At 42.1% G+C, this 18,681-nt stretch overlaps 1 protein-coding gene across 13 annotated transcripts in view; it reads right to left on the minus strand.

The window, feature by feature from the left end:
• Positions 1-18,681, minus strand: part of HERC1 (HECT and RLD domain containing E3 ubiquitin protein ligase family member 1) — a 218,434-nt gene that overhangs the window by 146,935 nt on the left and 52,818 nt on the right. For all 13 annotated transcript variants that reach the window (XM_065558371.1, XM_065558376.1, XM_065558370.1 and 10 more), the window contains 5 exons: positions 16,745-16,888; positions 9,408-9,535; positions 7,753-7,897; positions 7,486-7,657; positions 5,904-6,038 (listed from right to left, as the gene is read on the minus strand). In XM_065558371.1, coding sequence (XP_065414443.1) covers positions 5,904-6,038; positions 7,486-7,657; positions 7,753-7,897; positions 9,408-9,535; positions 16,745-16,888 — 724 coding nt within the window. The remainder of the gene's footprint in view (positions 1-5,903; positions 6,039-7,485; positions 7,658-7,752; positions 7,898-9,407; positions 9,536-16,744; positions 16,889-18,681) is intronic.

Consider the following 18,681-nt stretch of genomic DNA (forward strand, 5'->3'; position numbering starts at 1 on the left):
GCGGGCCTCTTCTTGTTGGTAGAAACAGAACACTGTTGCTTTGTTGTCTGTGAGAGTGAGCAGGCGTCTTCTCTTCATATGGGGTAGAAAACCTGACATGCCAGGCAGATAGCTGCCAACCCCCTGACATTTATGTGAAGAGTCAGGTCCTTTTTGAACCACAACCCCTGTGAGTGAAGGAAACCTAGACAAGCCCCTCAACCTATGGCAGACACATCCATCCATGGTTGACAAGGGACAAATGGAACTCCTATGCAGATATTAGCAGGGTTCCTCCACCAATCTACAGAGTCTAAAATGTGAGGGGGGGGGGGCTTGACCACAGTGTTCAGATGACGACAGTACAGCAAAAATACTGAGGCCAGCCAACTTTGTAGAGTTCTCAGATGCAATCTGGCATACCAGACTATATATGTGCAAGAGGCTGTTTGTCCCAGACAGCCCATACCCAATCACAACTATATGAAATTGTAAGTCTTGAGATCTAAAATGATGGATTGAGTGGTCTGAATCCTTGTCTCTGGAAGGAAAAAAATGGTTACCTACCTTTCTGTAACTATTGTTCTTTGAGATGTGCTGAACATGTCCATTCCACTGTGGGTTTGTGCATGCCTCATGCACAGCCGTCAAATATTTTTTCCTTAGCAGTATCCATCAGGGCAGCGCAAGGGCCCTCTGGTGCATAAAGGGGCACACTGCCCCCAACCTTCCTCAGTTCCTTCATACCAGAAAGACTCTGATAAAGAGGTGAAGGCAGGCAGGTCATGGAATGAACATGTGCAACTCATCTTGAAGAATAGTTACAGAAAACAGGCTTTGCTTCTTTGAGTAATTGCACATGTCCATTCTATTGTAGGTGACTCACAAGCAGTTCAAATTGGCGGTGGGCTCAGAGTCTACTTAAACAAGGATTAAAGGACAACTCGTCCGAACCTGGCATCCTCTCTGGATTGATGAGATATGGCATAGTGAGAAGCAAATGTATGGAGCAAAGACAAGGTAGCTGCCTTACAAATATCCAGAATGGGAATCCTAACCTGCAACCTGGTTGAGTAAGCCATCACTCTACTCAGAGGTGTGATGTCAACCAATGGATAATATAAACAAATGTAGCCGGAGATCCAGGCGGAGATCCTCCAAGTTGAGACTGGTTGGCCCTTTACTCTATCTGAAATGGTGAAGAAGAGTTGAGCCGAAGACCTGAATGACCTAATCCAGTCTTGATAAAAGGTCAAAGCTCTTCTAACATCAAGAGTATGAAGCATTTCTTTCCCTTTACAGCAGCGTTTCCCAAACTTGGAACACCGCTTGTGTAGGGAAAGCCCCTGGCGGGCCAGGCTGGTTTGTTTACCTGCCCCGTCCGCAGGTCCGGCCAATCGTGGCTCCCACTGGCTGCGGTTCGCTGCTCCAGGCCAATGGGAGCTGCTGGAAGCGGCAAGGGCCGAGGGACATACTGGCCGCTGCTTCCCGCAGCTCCCATTGTCGCTGCATTGGAGCAGCAAACCGTGGTGAGTGGAAGCCGCGATCGGCCGAACCTGCAGACGTGGCAGGTAAACAAACTGGCCCGGCCCGCCAGGGGCTTTCCCTACACAAGCGGCATCCCAAGTTTGGGAAACACTGCTTTACAGGAATGAGACTTTGGAAAGAATGTTGGTTAAATAAATTTAAATTCAATTTGGAGACCACTTTAGACAGGAATTTAGGGTGAAGCCAATGTAAACCTTGTCCCTAAAGGAAGTTGTATAGTGAGGCTCTGATACCAAAGCTCAGAGCCAAGGTTAGGGCAACAAGGAAAGCTACTTTCACTGACGTGTAACAACAACAAGTTGCTAGCAGCTCAAAGAAGTGTGGAATATCAACTTTGCTAGTACTAAACTTAAGCTCAACTGTGAAATATGATAATAAACCTATGGGTATAATATGAACAAATCCTTCAGAAACATGATGGAAATGGGGTCTGAAAAAAATTGATCCGTTATCCACAGGTAGAAAGCTGATAGCACTCCCAGATGGACTCTAATCAAACTAAGAGCCAATCCTTTAAGAACAAAAGATAGTCCAAGACATGGCTAATCGGAGCTTGAGCTGGAGGAATGCCTTTCTGTAGGGACCAGATATAAAAAATTTTCCATTTAGCAAAGTAAGCAGACCTAGTGAAGGCTTTCTGCTATTCAGTAGGACTTCCTGTATCCCCCTTCCTGTATCCCCCTGTTCCAAAGTTGTCAGCCACAAAGAATCAACGCAATCAGCTAGAGAGCTTGAAGCCTGGGATGAAGAAAGAGACCATTGTGCTGGGAGATAAGTTACACCTTTCTCAGGAACGACAGTTGATGTCTGACTGATAGAGCTAATAGGGTTGAAAACCAATGCTGATGGGGCTATGCCGGGGCTATTAGAACAAAGTGAGCAGAATCTTGCTTAACTTTGGATAAGACTTTGGCCAGGAGCGGAACTGGAGGGAAGGCACAGCAGTCCTCTCAATCAGGCTAGAGTGAAAGCATCTGTCAGTGAATCAGGGCTGAGGCCCCCTCAGGAACAACAAAATATATGACATTTTTTGTTTTATCTTGTTGCAAATACGTCCATTTTGGGAGTTCCCCACTGATGGAATATGGATCTGGAAATGTCCAGTCAGAGAGATGACTTGTGGTGGCCTGTGAACAACCTGTTCAGGTGGTCTGCCAGAGTCTTTTGAACTCCTGGAAGGTAAAGCACTTTCAGGTTGATGGAACTGATGATGCAAAAGTTCCATAGGAGGATTGCTTCCCGGCATAACTTTGTGGATCAGGCCCCTCCTTGTTTGTTTACATAAATCATAGTTGCTGTGTTGTCCATGAGCACCAATAAGTTCCACTCCCTGATGTGTGGAAGGAATGCCATGCAAGCTAGGCGGATGGCACTGACCTCCCTAACATTTATATGGAGTCAGATCCCAGGGAGACCAACGCCCCTGACTCTGAAGGCAACCTAAGTGAGCTCCCCAACGTAGATTCAAAGTGTCTGTGACTAGGGTGAGAGTCTCTTGTGGAGGGGCAAAGGGAACTCTCTCACAAACATCAGCAGAATCTATCTACCAGTCCATGGAGGATAAGACCCGTGGGAGTACTTGAACCACCATGCTTGCATGATGACAGGCTGGTGAATACACTGAGACGATCCAACCCTGTAAATGTCTGAGATGCAGTCTGGCATGCTGTATCTTGTAAGTCCATGCTGCCATGTGACCTAGAAGTTTGAGGCAGTTCCAAACTTTGATGATAGGATGCACCTTTAGACCTAGAGCAATAAGACACATAGCTTGGAACCTCCACTATGGTAGGAAAGCCCTGGCTTTGTAGAGTCCAGGACTGCCGCAATGAATTCTTTTCTTTGTACAGATGGCAGGACAGATTTCTATGCATTGATTAGTAGCCCCAGTACATCAAAAGTGGATTGAATACTGGCTATGCTGGAAAGAACCTGAGATCTGGACCGGGCTCTTACTTGCCAGTCATCCAGGTAAGGAAATACACGGACTCCTAGCAGTCAGGATGATAGTGATGGCAGAAACCACGGTCCTAGTAGCTGAGTCAGCTGCATCCAAATCGGCCTGGAGTAAAAGTTCTTCCCATCAACTTCCCTTTATCTACCAGCGAAAGGAACTTCTGCTTAGTCTCCTCAGGCAACTTGTTCTTAAATTTTTAGAATAACATCACAGATTTTAGTCATATCACCCTAATTAAGCCTGTTGGCTGGTGATTCTAAGCTATAACCCTGCCATAGAATATTTTTTTCTCAACAAGTCCAGCTTTTTTGCATCCCTTGACTTAGGAGTAGATGCCTGATTCCCCTAGCACTCCCTCTGGTTGGCAGCAGAGACAACCAGTCACCTTGGAGGGTCGTGGGAATAAAAATGCTCAAAACCCTGGGTGGGCACAATACCTATGCTCCACTAGCTTTGCTGTGGGAGGGAGGAGAGTTTGTCAGAGAGCCTTGTTAGGTTCTAAAATTGCTTTATTAATTGGCAGAGCCACCTGAGATGGAGGCATCAATGAGGCAGTGAGAAGATTCCCTAACTGCCTCCATCTGAATATCTATGGCCAAAGGCCCCCTTTTTTAAGAGCTCCTGGTGAGCCTCACAGTCATCAGGAAGGGGCAAAAACACCCCCAAGGAAACTGCTTCATCTGGAGAGAAGGATGAAGCTAGCACAGGTTGAGGCTGTGCCTCCTTTGTTAGCTGTCCTGTCAGATGGTCCATAACACCTTCTTCCTGCTCAGTACCAGACCCAGTACCAGGATCAGGAGGGGATCGATGAGTTGATTTCCCACGTCTACCTGAGGAAACTGAATGTGACTAACATAGGGAGGATTCGGAAGGGGAAGGAAACCCCAACCCACAAGTTCCAGAAAGACCAGTGAAAGGGCGCTGGACCCCAATGTCTGACAGGCCACATGTCCATGTCAGCACCAGTCTCTCAGGCTCTTGCAAGTACCCCAGGTGGTAAGGTCTAGGAGAAGAGTGACAAGACACACTTTGCACCTGGGAAACGTAAGAGCCAACCTCCAAGTCAGAAGAGTTGCTTTCTCCTGACCAATCCAGTCAGCACTGGGAACTGGTGCCAGGAGTCTATGGAAAAGCGAAGACAAGACATTATTGCTGGCTTACATCTCTACAGTACCAAAGAATAAGAGCTCCAGAATTCAGGAGGTTGACTTGATGCTGGGCACTACACTGAGGAAGCTGAAGTCAAGCGGTTTACCGCTACAGAAGGAGTGATCTCCTGCACTGGGGAGACTGGCATCAATAAGCTCAGCAACCCTTTTGCAGCTTGAGGGTGCAGATGGTACTGGGACAGTCTCTGACTGGTGCACAAGATATATAGATAATGCCAGAGGTGATGATGCTGCTGCTTTGGACCCTAGACTTGATGGTGCCTAGCCCAGCACCACAATCAACAGTGCCGACCCAGCTGATGGAGGAGTTGAGGAGTGCTTTGATTTTAACTGCACTCTATTCAACACTCTGTTCCCTTTCTTGGAAGGCTGAGGGAACAAAGATCTGCCTCTCCCAGCAGTGTCCTTGGAAGTCTTCTACTCTTTCCTCGGCACTGGTGATGGAGAGCAGTGCCAGGACTCAGTCAGCATCAGAGGTGCATGTCTCACAGATGCTGAAGTTCTCAGTACCATCTCTGACCAAGAAGGCGCTGAAGGTGGTCTCAGAGCAGCCTCCATCAAAAAACTTCAGCCTTGCCTCTCCATCTTTCTTAAGCTTCAAGTCCTTGCAAATCTGGCACTAATCCCTAATATAAAACTAATCCTAGCACTTCAAACTAGAGTGCGGGTTGCTCACAGGCATGGGCTTACAGCACTCCAGGCAGGGCTTGAATTCCAGTGCCCAATGCATTCCTTGGTACCGATAATGGAACCCCAAACTTGACAAACTGAGAATAAATTAACTCAACAAATACTAACTAACCCTAATAACTATACAAATATGTAATTACATACAAGAAAAAACAGCTGAGAGAACTTGTTAAAGCAAGGCCAACAGATTAAAACAACTATCACAGGCAGTAAGAAGGAACTGAGGGGAGCCGGGGTGGCTCCTCCCTGTATACATGTATGTAATGGCTTGCTGCTGCAGAAGGCACACAAGCTGCCTCGATGGGTACCACTGAGGGGGAAAAAAATTGACAAAAGTCCTTGGGATGTACGCACACCAAGAGCGGAATGCACATGTGCAATCACTCAAAGAAGAGTAGTTTGATTTTTGGCATTGAAAAAAATATTGTATTGCGAATCAAAATATACCTGAAATGCAAAGGCTGTTTAATCCAGGAAACCCAAATCTTTACTATTAAAAACAAAACCATACACCACTATTCAAACAAACAAAACTAAACATGCATATCCTATATAGATACCTTGATGAAGGGAAAGGAAGAGGGGGAATCTCGCTGTTAATTTTATCACAGTACCGCTCAAGAAAGGACCGGAGATGGGAGAAGGTACTTTCTTCAAGGTCTACACAGTATGGTCTGTGCCATGCAACAACTTGTCTGGAATCAAACATAAGAAATGCATGAAGTACACTGAAATAAATGCACATGTAAAACATGCAACTATCTGTATAATAAATTAACAAATACAGTAAGTTAATATGGTTGTCATGTCAAGGACACTATCATTGCATTCCTTGACAGCAGGGACACTTGCTGGGATTGTCTGGGTTTCTCTCACTTAATTCTCTGCCATTGCAGGGACTTCGCACATTGGTACACCTCAGCCCCTCCTATTCTCTGCCTGTGGCACATAACAGTTTAGTCTCCTGTGGCGTGTAATACTTCAGTCTAAGTTTGGTTGTTGGATTCAGTGTGTGGATTCTGAGTAGTGTTGGTGGCCTGTGATATATAGGAGGTCAGACTAGATGATATGGTGGTTCCTTCTGGCCTAAAACTCTATGACTCTAAGGTTCTGGCTCGCAGCTTGACCTAACAAAATAGTTATAATCTGATGGGGGCAGAAAATCTTCCTGATGCTTGTAGCTAGTTTCTCTCTTTTCTGTAAATGTCTCTTTGAATCAAACACTGAGCAACTAAAACAAAAGATGTGCTTTTATGGGTACCTTAAATATAGGGACATGGGATTTTTTTTGCAGCTGATTCTTAGAGGAGCTGTAAAACAATCTCAAAGCTAGTTTGGCATCATGAAAGTTACTAATTCACTACAGACATTTTGACATAATACTGGCAGATTTTGAAGGGATGCAGTCATTTGATATTTGAAATTAACTAATTTTTGAAAATTCCATTTTCTATTATAGCTCCCTTTAAAACAGAACGTTTTGAAAAAAAATTCTGAAATCCTTAAAAAATCCTTGTTAAGAGTTCCTCTGATTCTATATTGCTTTTTATCAGGGTCTTCTCCATTAAACTGCTTCAGCTTCAACCATGGACAAGGGCTAAAACAATTTTTAAATTGATTTAGGTCAACCAGAGCAAACACCTACATGGACATACTTATTTTGATGTTAGAATGGCTTATTTCAGTTAACTTAAACCAATTCCCAATTACGTTAAACTAAAAAAAGCCTCTCAAACTGAAGGGTGTCTATCCATGGGGTTTGTTTACACCAGACCTAGACAATTTTTTCCTTGCTAACAGATTATACAGGGAAACAGTGTAACTGACTCAAAGTGCTGTCATATCCACAAAATAAACAAACTTGAAAAACAATTATTTTTCAACTTTTCAGTTTTAATAACCTTAAATGTTCTTTGTCCAATAGTAGGTACAATGCCTTCAGAGAAAATATTTTTGAATTGACAGTGTTCCTATCTGTTATAACTGTTAAACATAAACCACGATTAAAAAAACCCAAAACAGAAAATCTTTAAAGCATTATAAACAGAACTATTACAATACTGTAATGTACAATCCTGTTAACAAGCAAAATGAAGAATTTTAACACACATCAGTGTATTTTTATAGAATGTAGTATTTTACCTGTCCCTTGGAAGGGCTGTCCAGGCAAGGCTATGAGAAGTGCCAGCTGAAATCTGCTGAATTGCTATTCCGTCTAAACCACTTACTTTCTTTGGTTTAGTAATGGGACCAGTGGAATTTCCCTGACCGCACTGTCCCATGGAATTGTTACCCCAAGCATAAACTTCATTATCTAAAGAGACAATCAAAGAAGGAAACAAAATTTGAGGCTCAGTGACTTTTAATCAAAGATGATTATAAATACCCTATGTAGCATATTTATTTTACCATGAGAAAGTGCCAAACAATGGCTGTCACCAATTGAAGTATCAACTATTCTTGTAGCAGCCAGCTCTTCAATCAGCTTGGGTCTAAGAGCAGTAGCTTCTGAAGAACCACAGCCCAGGCATGCACCACAGCCCCATGCATATACCTAAAAACACAAATATACATATAAGTTTTCAACACAATATTATTGGTATTTGTCAAGAGACAGAGCTACAGAAGATTGTGTGTGTGTGTAATTACTGCAATTATACCTGTAATTGCACAAGCAAATTATGTATGTATACTTGTATTTATACACTCTGTACAAATCTGGGCTCTGATACACCCATTTATATATAAATTCCTAACTTCTCCTCCATAAATTAATTATACACATTATGCCACAGAAAATTCTTCGGGCTAACAATTCTCCAATACATAACACAAGAAAAAATATTTGAGAGATTAAATGACCTCAAACCATCATAATTTCCAAAAGCATCATAACATATAAGCTATATAAGATTATTCTCCTGTTTTTAGTCCCAACATTATTTGTCTAAAACCATCCTCTTGTGGGTAAATTTAATTCCAAATTCCTTCCCATTTGTAGACTTAAATTTCATTTAATCACACCTCAGAATACCTTTACAAACAAATCAAAACAAATACTAAAAGAGTTGCAATTACATGCCAAGTAACTGGGATAGAAAGAGATTTTAGTAAGGGTCTTGGACAAATATGGTTGTTGAAATTTAGCAAACAATGCAGCAATCAAAATTTATCTGAAATATATGTATAAACCTTAAAAAAATATTTTCTTTGGTTCTCAAGACTCTTGGGCCCCAGACCTTTTCTTTACTATCTGACATGGACAGGAATGGACTGCTGAATCCGGCCTCATGTGCATATATGGCTTTATATAAACAATGTATTCAAACCTATTAACTATATATGCTGTAATGTTCATTAAGACTATGAAATATTCTATATAATAGCTAGACATTTCTGTATTATCCTTTAAAAGAGAACCATTGCAAGACTGGGCCTTTGATGTTTTGCATTTATAATATAGAAATGTATACTAAATATACAGATAAAAATTACAAACTGTAGTTCTAGTCTGTAAAGATAAACATATATTCTTTTTCTGTGTATATCATAATCTTGGGAATTTTTTCCCTATAGACTGAAGAATTCATGTGGCACTTGAATATTATACTACAGCTATAGTACATTACTGGAAAAGAGAAATAATTGTTATATGACAACTGTGATTATAAACTATGAGATTAGTTACCACTTGTACCAATTTTGATCTTGAGGAAGGATGATAGCACTGAATAAGTTATTGTGGGATAGCTCCTAGATATGTTAATAAAGTTGTGGCCTAGTTTAACCACGTCTGATGTCTTGTCTTTCTTCCAACTATGTTTGGGACAAATTATACTTCTCTAAATTGTATTTCTCTAAACAGAGCATCTATGCTAAGTAAAATTTTACATACCTGTTGTAGAACATTTAAGATGGTTTTTTGGTTTTAAAGTGTCTCAAAGGTGTATATACCTTTTCATAATTTTAACCAAAGCAATAACCATACACATTTAAATAACAAGTCTCAGGCATCTTCTCAAATATTAAGACGGTCATTCAAGTGAAAATATCTTTTTGCCTACCTGTCCTGTTGATGTCAAGGCAAGTGAAGATTGGCTCCCAGCACACACTTTGCGAATAAACATTCCTTGTAAAGCTTCTATAACTTTAGGTTTATATACTCTATTGGTATCACCATGGCCAAGTTTACCTATCAGACACAAGGTAATATTAGACTAAAATAAACTACAGTTATGACAGTTATGTGAAGATTTAACTTCCCAATCAAAAGTCTTTTAGATTTCTAAACATTTGCCTCAGTGTTTCTCTTTGGTAGGGAAGTGTTTTGCTTTATTTTTAAATTATTTTATTTTGCTATTCAGTAGAAGGAAGCATAAAGGTGGTGCTAGATGTTTACTGAACACACACTTAGCATGCTAATTGATTTTTTTTTTTTACTGGTGTGTTGCTTAGCTCCTCATTTTGTGATCCATCATTTATGTAAGTCCTCTTAAATGTGAAGCCTTAGCATGTTTAATAAAACAAAAATCCAACTGTATTTTTTTCAACTTAAAGGATGGCCTGAAAAGCTTTTCTGAAGTTTTCTAACAGTCCTTCATATGTTAATATGTCTGTTTTTAAGCCCTTCACATAATTTTAAGGTTTTCTATCTTTTATTCCTCCTTGAAGTTTGTCTTTTGGATTCAGCCCTTTGCCCTCAGCAGTTCACATAACATCATTTTCTGTGAAAGAGCAGTTGTGACCGGATGTATAAATCCCACACTAGACCTGAAGGAGTTAAAGAGCAACCGTAGGCCCAACCGACCCAGCCCAGCTGCACCTGCAGAGCATGTTTCAGATGGAGGAGGAAGCTTAAAAGGAAGTCAGACAGTTCAGAATGGGGCTGAACAGGCAGGGAGAAGGACCTGCCTTGGGAGGTGCTGCAGGAGCTTTCATCTGGAGAAAAGGAGCCTAACTGCTGTGCCCAAAGTGAAGGACAGTCCATACCTTTCTCTTTTACCGGTCCACCACAGACTGCAAAACTTGGATTATAGAGAGTGGGTGATAAGGAAATGGCCCAGGGAGGGCACCCTTAAGGCTCTCCTAGCTGCCAGACCCTTGCTAACCCTTGCAGGGCCCTGGATTGGAGCCCACCTCCGCATTAAGGAGGGCATGACTCAGGCCTGGTCTACACTATGAGTTTAGTTCGAATTTAGCAGCATTAGATCGAATTAACCCTGCACCCGTCCGCACAACGAAGCTATTTACTTCGACATAAAGGGCTCTTAAAATCGATTTTTGTACTCCTCTCCGATGAGGGGAGTAGCGCCAAAATCGACATTGCCATTTCGAATTAGGGTTAGTGTGGCCGCAATTCGATGGTATTGGCCTCCGGGAGCTATCCCACAGTGCACCATTGTGACCGCTCTGAACAGCAATCTGAGCTCGGATGCACTGGCCAGGTAGACAGGAAAAGCCCCGCGAACTTTTGAATTTCCTGTTTGCCCAGCATGGAGAGCACACATGACCACGCAGAGCTCATCAGCATAGGTAACCACACAGTCCGAGAATCGAAAAAGAGCACCAGTACAGATTGTACGGGAGGTACTGGATCTCATTGCTATATGGGGAGAGCATTCCGTGCTAGCAGAACTTCATTCCAAAAGACAAAATGCCAAAACGTTTGAAAAAATCTCCAAGGGTGTGTTGGAGAGAGGCCACAATAGGGACTCACTACAGTGCCGCATGAAAGTTAAGGAGCTCAGACAAGCCTACCAGAAAACCAAAGAAGCAAACGGAAGGTCCGGGGCAGAGCCGCAGACATGCCGCTTCTACGCTGAGCTGCATGCATTCTACGGGGGGCCGCCACCACTACCTCACCCCTGACCGTGGATTCCGAGGAGGGGGTAATCTCAGCCATGCCTGAGGATTCTGTGGACAGGGAAGATGAGGAGGAGGATGACGACGATGAGCTTGCGGAGAGCACACAGCACTCCGTTCTCCTCAACAGCCAGGATCTTTTTCTCAGCCTGACTGAAGTAACCTCCCAAAGCATTATCCCAGACCATGAAGCCATGGAAGGGACCTCTGGTGAGTGTACCTTTGTAACTATAAAACATGGTTTAAAAGCAAGCTTTTTTTAATGATTAATTTGCCCTGAGGACTTGGGATGCATTCGCGGCCAGTACAGCTACTGGAAAAGTCTGTTAACGTGTCTGGGGATGGAGTGGAAATCCTCCAGGGACATCTCCATGAAGCTCTCCTGGAGGTACTCTAAAAGCCTTTGCAGAAGGGTTCTGGGCAGTGCAGCCTTATTCCGTCCTCCATGGTAAGACACTTGACCACGCCATGCTAGTAGCAAGTACTCTGGTATCATTGCATGACAAAGCCGGGCAACGTATGGTCCCAGCGTTTGCTGGCATTCAAGCAACATCAGTTCCTTATCTCGCTCTGTTATCCTCAGGAGAGTGATATCGTTCATGGTAACCTGGTTGAAATACGGGAATTTAATTAAGGGGACAGAGGTGGCCGTTCCTACTGGGCTGTTTGCCTGTGGCTGAAAAGAAATCCTTTCCTGCAGTCAGCCAAGCCGGGGGGGGGGGGGGGGGCCGAATTGGCGCTGAGCTTTTCGCGTTTGGCTAACAGGTATCTTCCCTGATACCAGCCACGCGGTGGGGGGAGGGGTAAAGCGATCATCCCAGAGAATTGGATGGGGAGGGGGGTTAGTTTGGTTTCTGCAGGGATCTTCCCTGATATCAGCCACGCAGTGGGGGGAGGGATAAAGCGATGAACCCAGAGAATTGGATGGGGGGGGGGGGTTAGTTTGGTTTCTGCTACTGCACGTTAACAGGAAAACTGCAGCACTCAATGGGCTTTGCTTGGTATGTGGGACAAGAAGGGCGCTGCTTTTCTGAAGGCTGCAGAAGCCAAAAGACAATGGCTTACCATGGCCGTATGCAAGCTGAATTCTGTTGCCCAGACCTGCGTCTGTGATCTCTAACACCAAAGCCGCAGGCATTCAATATTAAGACGCAAAATGCGACCTTGTACTGAAATCACATGTGCAATGTAATGTGAATAGTGTTGTTCACCATGAAAGAGTATAAGCATTGTTCTGTAAAATGTATCTTTTTAAATACTTCTCTCCCTTTTTTCCCTCCCTCCCGCAGCTGCAAATTTTTCAAGCCTCCCTCCTCTGTCCCGAAGGCTATCTCAGATAAGGCGGCAGAAAAAAAAAGGACGCAAGATTAAATGTTCTCTGAAATCAAGGAATCGACACGCAATGAAAGAGCTCATCTGAATGAGTGGAAGGACGCGGTATCAAAGTACAGGAAAGATGCCAGTGAACGTGAGGACAGGAGGGACCAACGTGAGGACAGAAGGAGAGGAGAGACGCTTGAGATGAGAGGTGGCGGCAGAAAGATCAGAGGAGGCAGGATGAAATGCTGGTGCTGCTGCGTGATCAAACGGACATGCTCCAGCGTCTGGTGGAGCTTCAGGAATGGCAGCAGGATCACAGAGTGCCGCTGCAGCCCCCGTATAACCACCTTCCCCCCTCACCATGTTCCATATCCTCCTCACCCAGACATGTAAGAACGTTCTTACACGTCTGGGTGAGGAGGATATGGAACATGGTGAGGGGGGAAGGTGGTTATACGGGGGCTGCAGCGGCGCTCCGTGCACCCTCCCGTTCCACCCCAGTGGACAGCCCAACCAAAAGGCTGTCATTATTTTGAATTTTTTTAGTGGCCTTTTCTTTCCCTCCTATCCTCCTCCCAAACCCCACCCGGGCTACCTTGTCAGTTCTCTCCCTCTTTTTATAATCAATTAATTAAGAATACATGATTTTTAAATGATAGTGACTTTATTTCCTTCGATCACAGCTTGCTTTCAAAGGGGGAGGATGAGTTGCTTACAGAGAACGAGTCAATCAAGGGGGTGGGTTTTCATCAAGGAGAAGCAAACCGAACTTTCACACCGTAGCCTGGCCAGTCATGAAACTGGTTTTCAAAGCTTCTCTGATGCGCAGCGCTTCCTGGTGTGCTCTTCGTCCTGGTGTCTGGCTGCGCGTAATCAGCGGCCAGGCGATTTGCCTCAGCCTCCCACCCTGCCATAAAGGTCTCCCCCTTACTCTCACAGAGAGATTGTGGAGCACACAGCAAGCAGCAATAACAATGGGAATACTGCTTTGGCTGAGGTCTGAGCGGAGTCAGTAATGTGCGCCAGCGACCCTTTAAACGTCCAAATGCACATTCTACCACCATTTGCACTTGCTCAGCCGGTTATTTTCTGGTCTGGGAAGTAAATCCCTTGCTGCAGCCGTTTAAACAGAGTAATGTTCCTGAAGACGCAAGCATCATGAACCCTTCCCGGCCATCCCGCGTTGATGTTGGTGAAACGTCCCTTGTGATCCACCAGTGCTTGCAGCACCATTGAAAAGTACCCCTTTCGGTTTATGTACTGGCTGCCTTGGTGCTCCGGTGCCAAGATAGGGATATGGGTTCTATCTATCGCCCCACCACAGTTAGGGAATCCCATTGCAGCAAAGCCATCCACTATGACCTGCACATTTCCCAGAGTCACTACCTTTCGTAGCAGCAGCTCAGTGATTGCTTTGGCTACTTGCATCACAGCAGCCCCCACAGTAGATTTGCCCACTCCAAATTGATTCCCGACTGACCGGTAGCTGTCTGGCGTTGCAAGCTTCCACAGGGCTATCGCCACTCGCTTCTCAACTGTGAGGGCTGCTCTCATCTTGGTATTCTTGCACTTCAGGGCAGGGGAAAGCAAGTCACAAAGTGCCCTTACACATGCAAAAGTTTCGCAGCCACTGGGAATCATCCCACACCTGCAACACTATGCGGTCTCACCAGTCTGTGCTTGTTTCCTGGGCCCAAAATCGGTGTTCCACGGCTAGAACCTGCCCCATTAACAGCATGATCTCCAAAGCGCCTGGGCTCGCGGTTTGAGAGAATTCTGTGTCCATGTCCATGTCCTCATCACTCTCGTCGCCGTGCTGCAGTCGCAGGTTCCTCCTTGCCTGGTTTTCCAGTTCTGGTTCAGCATAAACTGCACGATAATGCTCGAGGTGTTTACAGTGTTCATTACTGCTGTCTTGAGCTGAGCAGGTTCCATGCTATAGAATGGCATCTGCACAGTTCACCCAGGAAAAAAGGCATGAAACGGTTGTCTGCCATTGCTTTCACAGAGGGAGGGGTGAGGCTGTACCCAGAACCACCAGTGACAATGTTTTTTGCCCCATCAGGCATTGGGATCTCAACCCAGAATTCCAATGGGCGGGGGAGACTGCTGGAACTATGGGATAGCTATGGGATAGCTACCCACAGTGCAATGCTCCGGAAGTCAATGCTAGCCTCGGTACATGGACGCACACCGCTGAATTAATGTGCTTAGTGTGGCCGCATGCACTCGACTTTATACAATCGGTTGCCCAAAATCGAATTCAGTAAATTCGGAGTAATCCCATAATGTAGACATACCCTCTCTAACCAGCACCAACCAATCATAGCAATAGAAATGGATATGTGTTAATAGAGGTGGCTGAAATTTTTTTGAAAGAACAGTTTTCCATCAAAATATGCAGTTTCACAAAAATCAAAATGTTTTGTGGAACATGTTCATTTTGACTAAGTTTTCTATAGGAAAAAGACAAAACCTTTCATTTCAACATCATCAAAACATTTTCATTCATTTTGTTTTGACTTGTATTAAAATATTGATTTTAATATCTGTATATATTATAGTCAATGTGTATATTATGTATCATTTAATATTTTAATATAATATTAAAGTCAAAATGAAACATTTCAATGGTCTTGCATCGAGAATTTCCTGAATTTTAATTTCACAGGGAATTTTGGATTTTCATTCCAATTTGGAACAATTCCCCCTCCCCTTACCCCGCCCTGAGGTCAGATGGAATGAAAGTTCTAGTTCCCAACTAGCTCTATTAATCACTGACTGCAATATGAGCTACTGCTCTGAGCTTTTTCACCTTCCACACACATACACTGCGCTAGGAGGTGGCAAAGTAACAGCTTTAATCTTATCAAATCCAGCTGCTCTAACCAAGACAGGGAGTAAAAAAAAAAAAAGCACGATAGAAAGAGGAGTCCTATTTGCACTTCTGGCACTGAAACAGCTGTAAAGTCAGGAGATGGCAGGGTCTAAGTCTCTCTTATTCTGGCTTTTCCTGCGAGATGTGGTAGTGACAGTAACTATTCCAAATACATATAAAAAAATCATTAAAAGTTTTGACAAAAACAAATAAAACAGAAGTAGAACTTCATGGCTCAGGAGTCTCATAAGTTGAAAAAGTGAACAAACTTGAAAAAACTTTACACTACCTTTAAATATTTAATTCCAATATCTGCAGACATGATAAACTTTTAGTCTATTTTCATACAAAGTCTATGTTCTAATATTAAAACTTATTCTTATATTTGTGGGTTGACTTCACTATATCATTTTTGTCTTAAGAACTACCAAATAAAATAAAGAAGTCAAAGTACACAGACTGTATTCTGGCTGGAATAATATGAAATGGTAATTGAGCTAATAGTGATCACTTCCATAGGATGTAAATGCATAAAAGATACTTGTACTGAAGAATGTTACACTAAAGTGTATTGGATTTGAAGCCCATAATGAAGACTGTGAAATACATCTTAGTTTCCCTATATCTTCTGACAAGAAGTTATTCCACCTACAAATCACAGACTAGATTCTGATCTCTCATACACAGGCGTATTGACATGTACAGCTATAAAATAATAATAATAAATAATAATAGAAAAAACATATGTAGCTTAATTCCAATGTGTTTCAGAAAAAATGGGTGAATCTCATTATAAGTATATTACATATATGGAAACTGATGGGCATGTTACTTAATTTCTCTATGCAAGATCACACAGCAACCAGGACTATGACTTCAGAGACCCAGTCCTGTGCTATAATCACTGTTCAATGCTACTTCAGTAAGGTCAGGCAAAATCATGCGGACCTTGTAGGTTTACAAGTCCCTCACACTAAAAGACAGTGCATTATAATTGAGATTTAAGGTAAAAATCAATACATACAAATGTTATTTTTGTTTTTAAAAATCCTTCATGGACTTGCCTCATCTTATCACATGAATTAAAGTCTCCTCTTACACCCCTGAACAAGTCCTTCTGCTTAATTACAATCTTGCTTTCTGTACCTTTATACAATTTCACAAGATATTTGCATCTACAAACAACCTTTTACCTCACCAATCTTCAGTTTTAGCTCCTCCGTGGATAACAACTCAGTCCATTTGATGTGCAACAGATTTTTCAAAAATGTAGAAATACTTCACCATATTTCAAATCACAAATGACCCATGTTAACTATTAAAATGTTAGTTTTTACATACCATTATCTCCTCCTCCAAATGACCATACTGTTCTTCCATCTTTGGATAGCGCTATTGTGTGTGAACTGCCACAGGAAACTTCTCCTACATTGCTAATGTCTTTGACTAAAGTGGGAATGTTACGGCTATTGCTGTCACCATGACCTTGGAAAAACAAAAAATAAATATATTTTGATACGTTTCCTTTCTCCTGTTTATGAATTCTAAGATCCATTTGTGCATTATAATTACAGTAGAACTTTGCTAATTCATCACCTTGTAATTGATACAAAAATTGTATGTTTCTTCTTACTTCTCAGCAATGATTTAATAGAAAAGTTCTGTAGTAAGGTCTCAAATTACCAACGCTTCATTACTTTTACAAAATGTACTACAGAACTTTTACTAGTGCATTATGAAGCATCATAATTTAGGGAAATTTCTTACCTGCTAATTAGATTTGTTTCACCAAAACTAGGCTAGATGGGGATAACGTACCCTTTCTAATGCTCGGTGGTGGCTAGCCCAAAAGATAGTGGTCTCATAGGGTAAGTAACTTCCCTGAATGTGGACTGTAAAAGTCAGTATGTGCAGGTAAGCATCACAGAAAGCCACTGAACAGAGAACTACCCAGGATGAGTAGCCTGAAACACTAATCTTTAAATCAGAACAGCAAATCCAGGAATCTGTTCAGCCCACTTCAGATCCAGGTGAATACTTGAAAGCCCAGAGGACATTGGGACTATAGCATAAACTAAATAGATGCTATGATCTTCCTTATCTGGAGAAAATAGAGCAGTAAGACTGAACATGAGACTGATTTTCTAAAATCTAGCCGCAAAAAGACCTAAGCCTCAGAGCAGCACCTACTGAAAACAGGAACAACTGAAATCTGGTATCCAATAAACCTTAAATGTACCAACTGTGTTCTGCTTTTGCCACCTGCTGGGAGGAAAGCTACACTACCCCAGATCTGGTCTGGCACAGGACAAATGAACTGAAATAGTCAAATAAATTAATAAATATGTTTTAGATGCAGAATACTGGCTTTAATTGTTTTCTCACTTGTTATTTTGCAAAAGTTCAATAATTCATAACGGATCACTCTAGTCAGTGTGAATTAATGAGGTTCTAGTGGTACTGTTATTTGAGCACCTTTTTCCTGATTAAAAAAAAAAATTTCACTGCAATTTTCAAGAACTTATTTGCATACACTGTGAAATTTCAAAACACAGAAAAGTATGTTTTTCATTTAACAAAATTAACATAGAACACACAAATTTTAATTTGCTCACCTAGCACACAAATCACCATTAATCCTTCTTAAGATGAGAACTTCTGGAGTACTACTGTTTTAACTTTTAAGAATTAGTAGAGGTAGATTTTTATCTATAATAATTTCGTTACCATAAATAACAGCTACATACAGCTAACCAATTATATTAACAGTTCAATAGAAAAAAAAACCAGTCACATAGTTATAGCCCAAATAACGTAATAAAAAAAAGTAGAAAACTCAAAATCAGACAAATCAAAGGAAAGGGAAAAATGAATACAGTACACTTACCCTCACTCAAGAAACAGAAATCTTTTTTTCCCTCTCCATTTCCCCCATGAGTATGTATACAATTGGCCCCAACATTTCTAACTTCCAGTTGGTCCTTTCTGTATGTAACCCTACCACTTAAGAAGCCAAAGTACTTCATGACAAACTTGACCTACATTTTAATTTTAAATTTCAATGTTCTACAAACTTTTTTTTATTATTATTATTATTACAGAAGTTGTTGAGGAAGCTAGAGTATTTGAAGTATGGGGGTTTTGTCAGCAAGGAATGCATAGGGGACAGTTTGGAGTATTGGGAGAAGCATTTTATTTGAAAACAATCAGACATGAAATAGTTAATTTTGCAAAGTAAATATGAAAACTTCAGAAACCCTAATATACAAGGAAAAAAT

The sequence above is a fragment of the Chrysemys picta genome, chromosome 10 (genome assembly GCF_011386835.1).
Source record: "Chrysemys picta bellii isolate R12L10 chromosome 10, ASM1138683v2, whole genome shotgun sequence".
NCBI lineage: Eukaryota > Metazoa > Chordata > Testudines > Emydidae > Chrysemys > Chrysemys picta.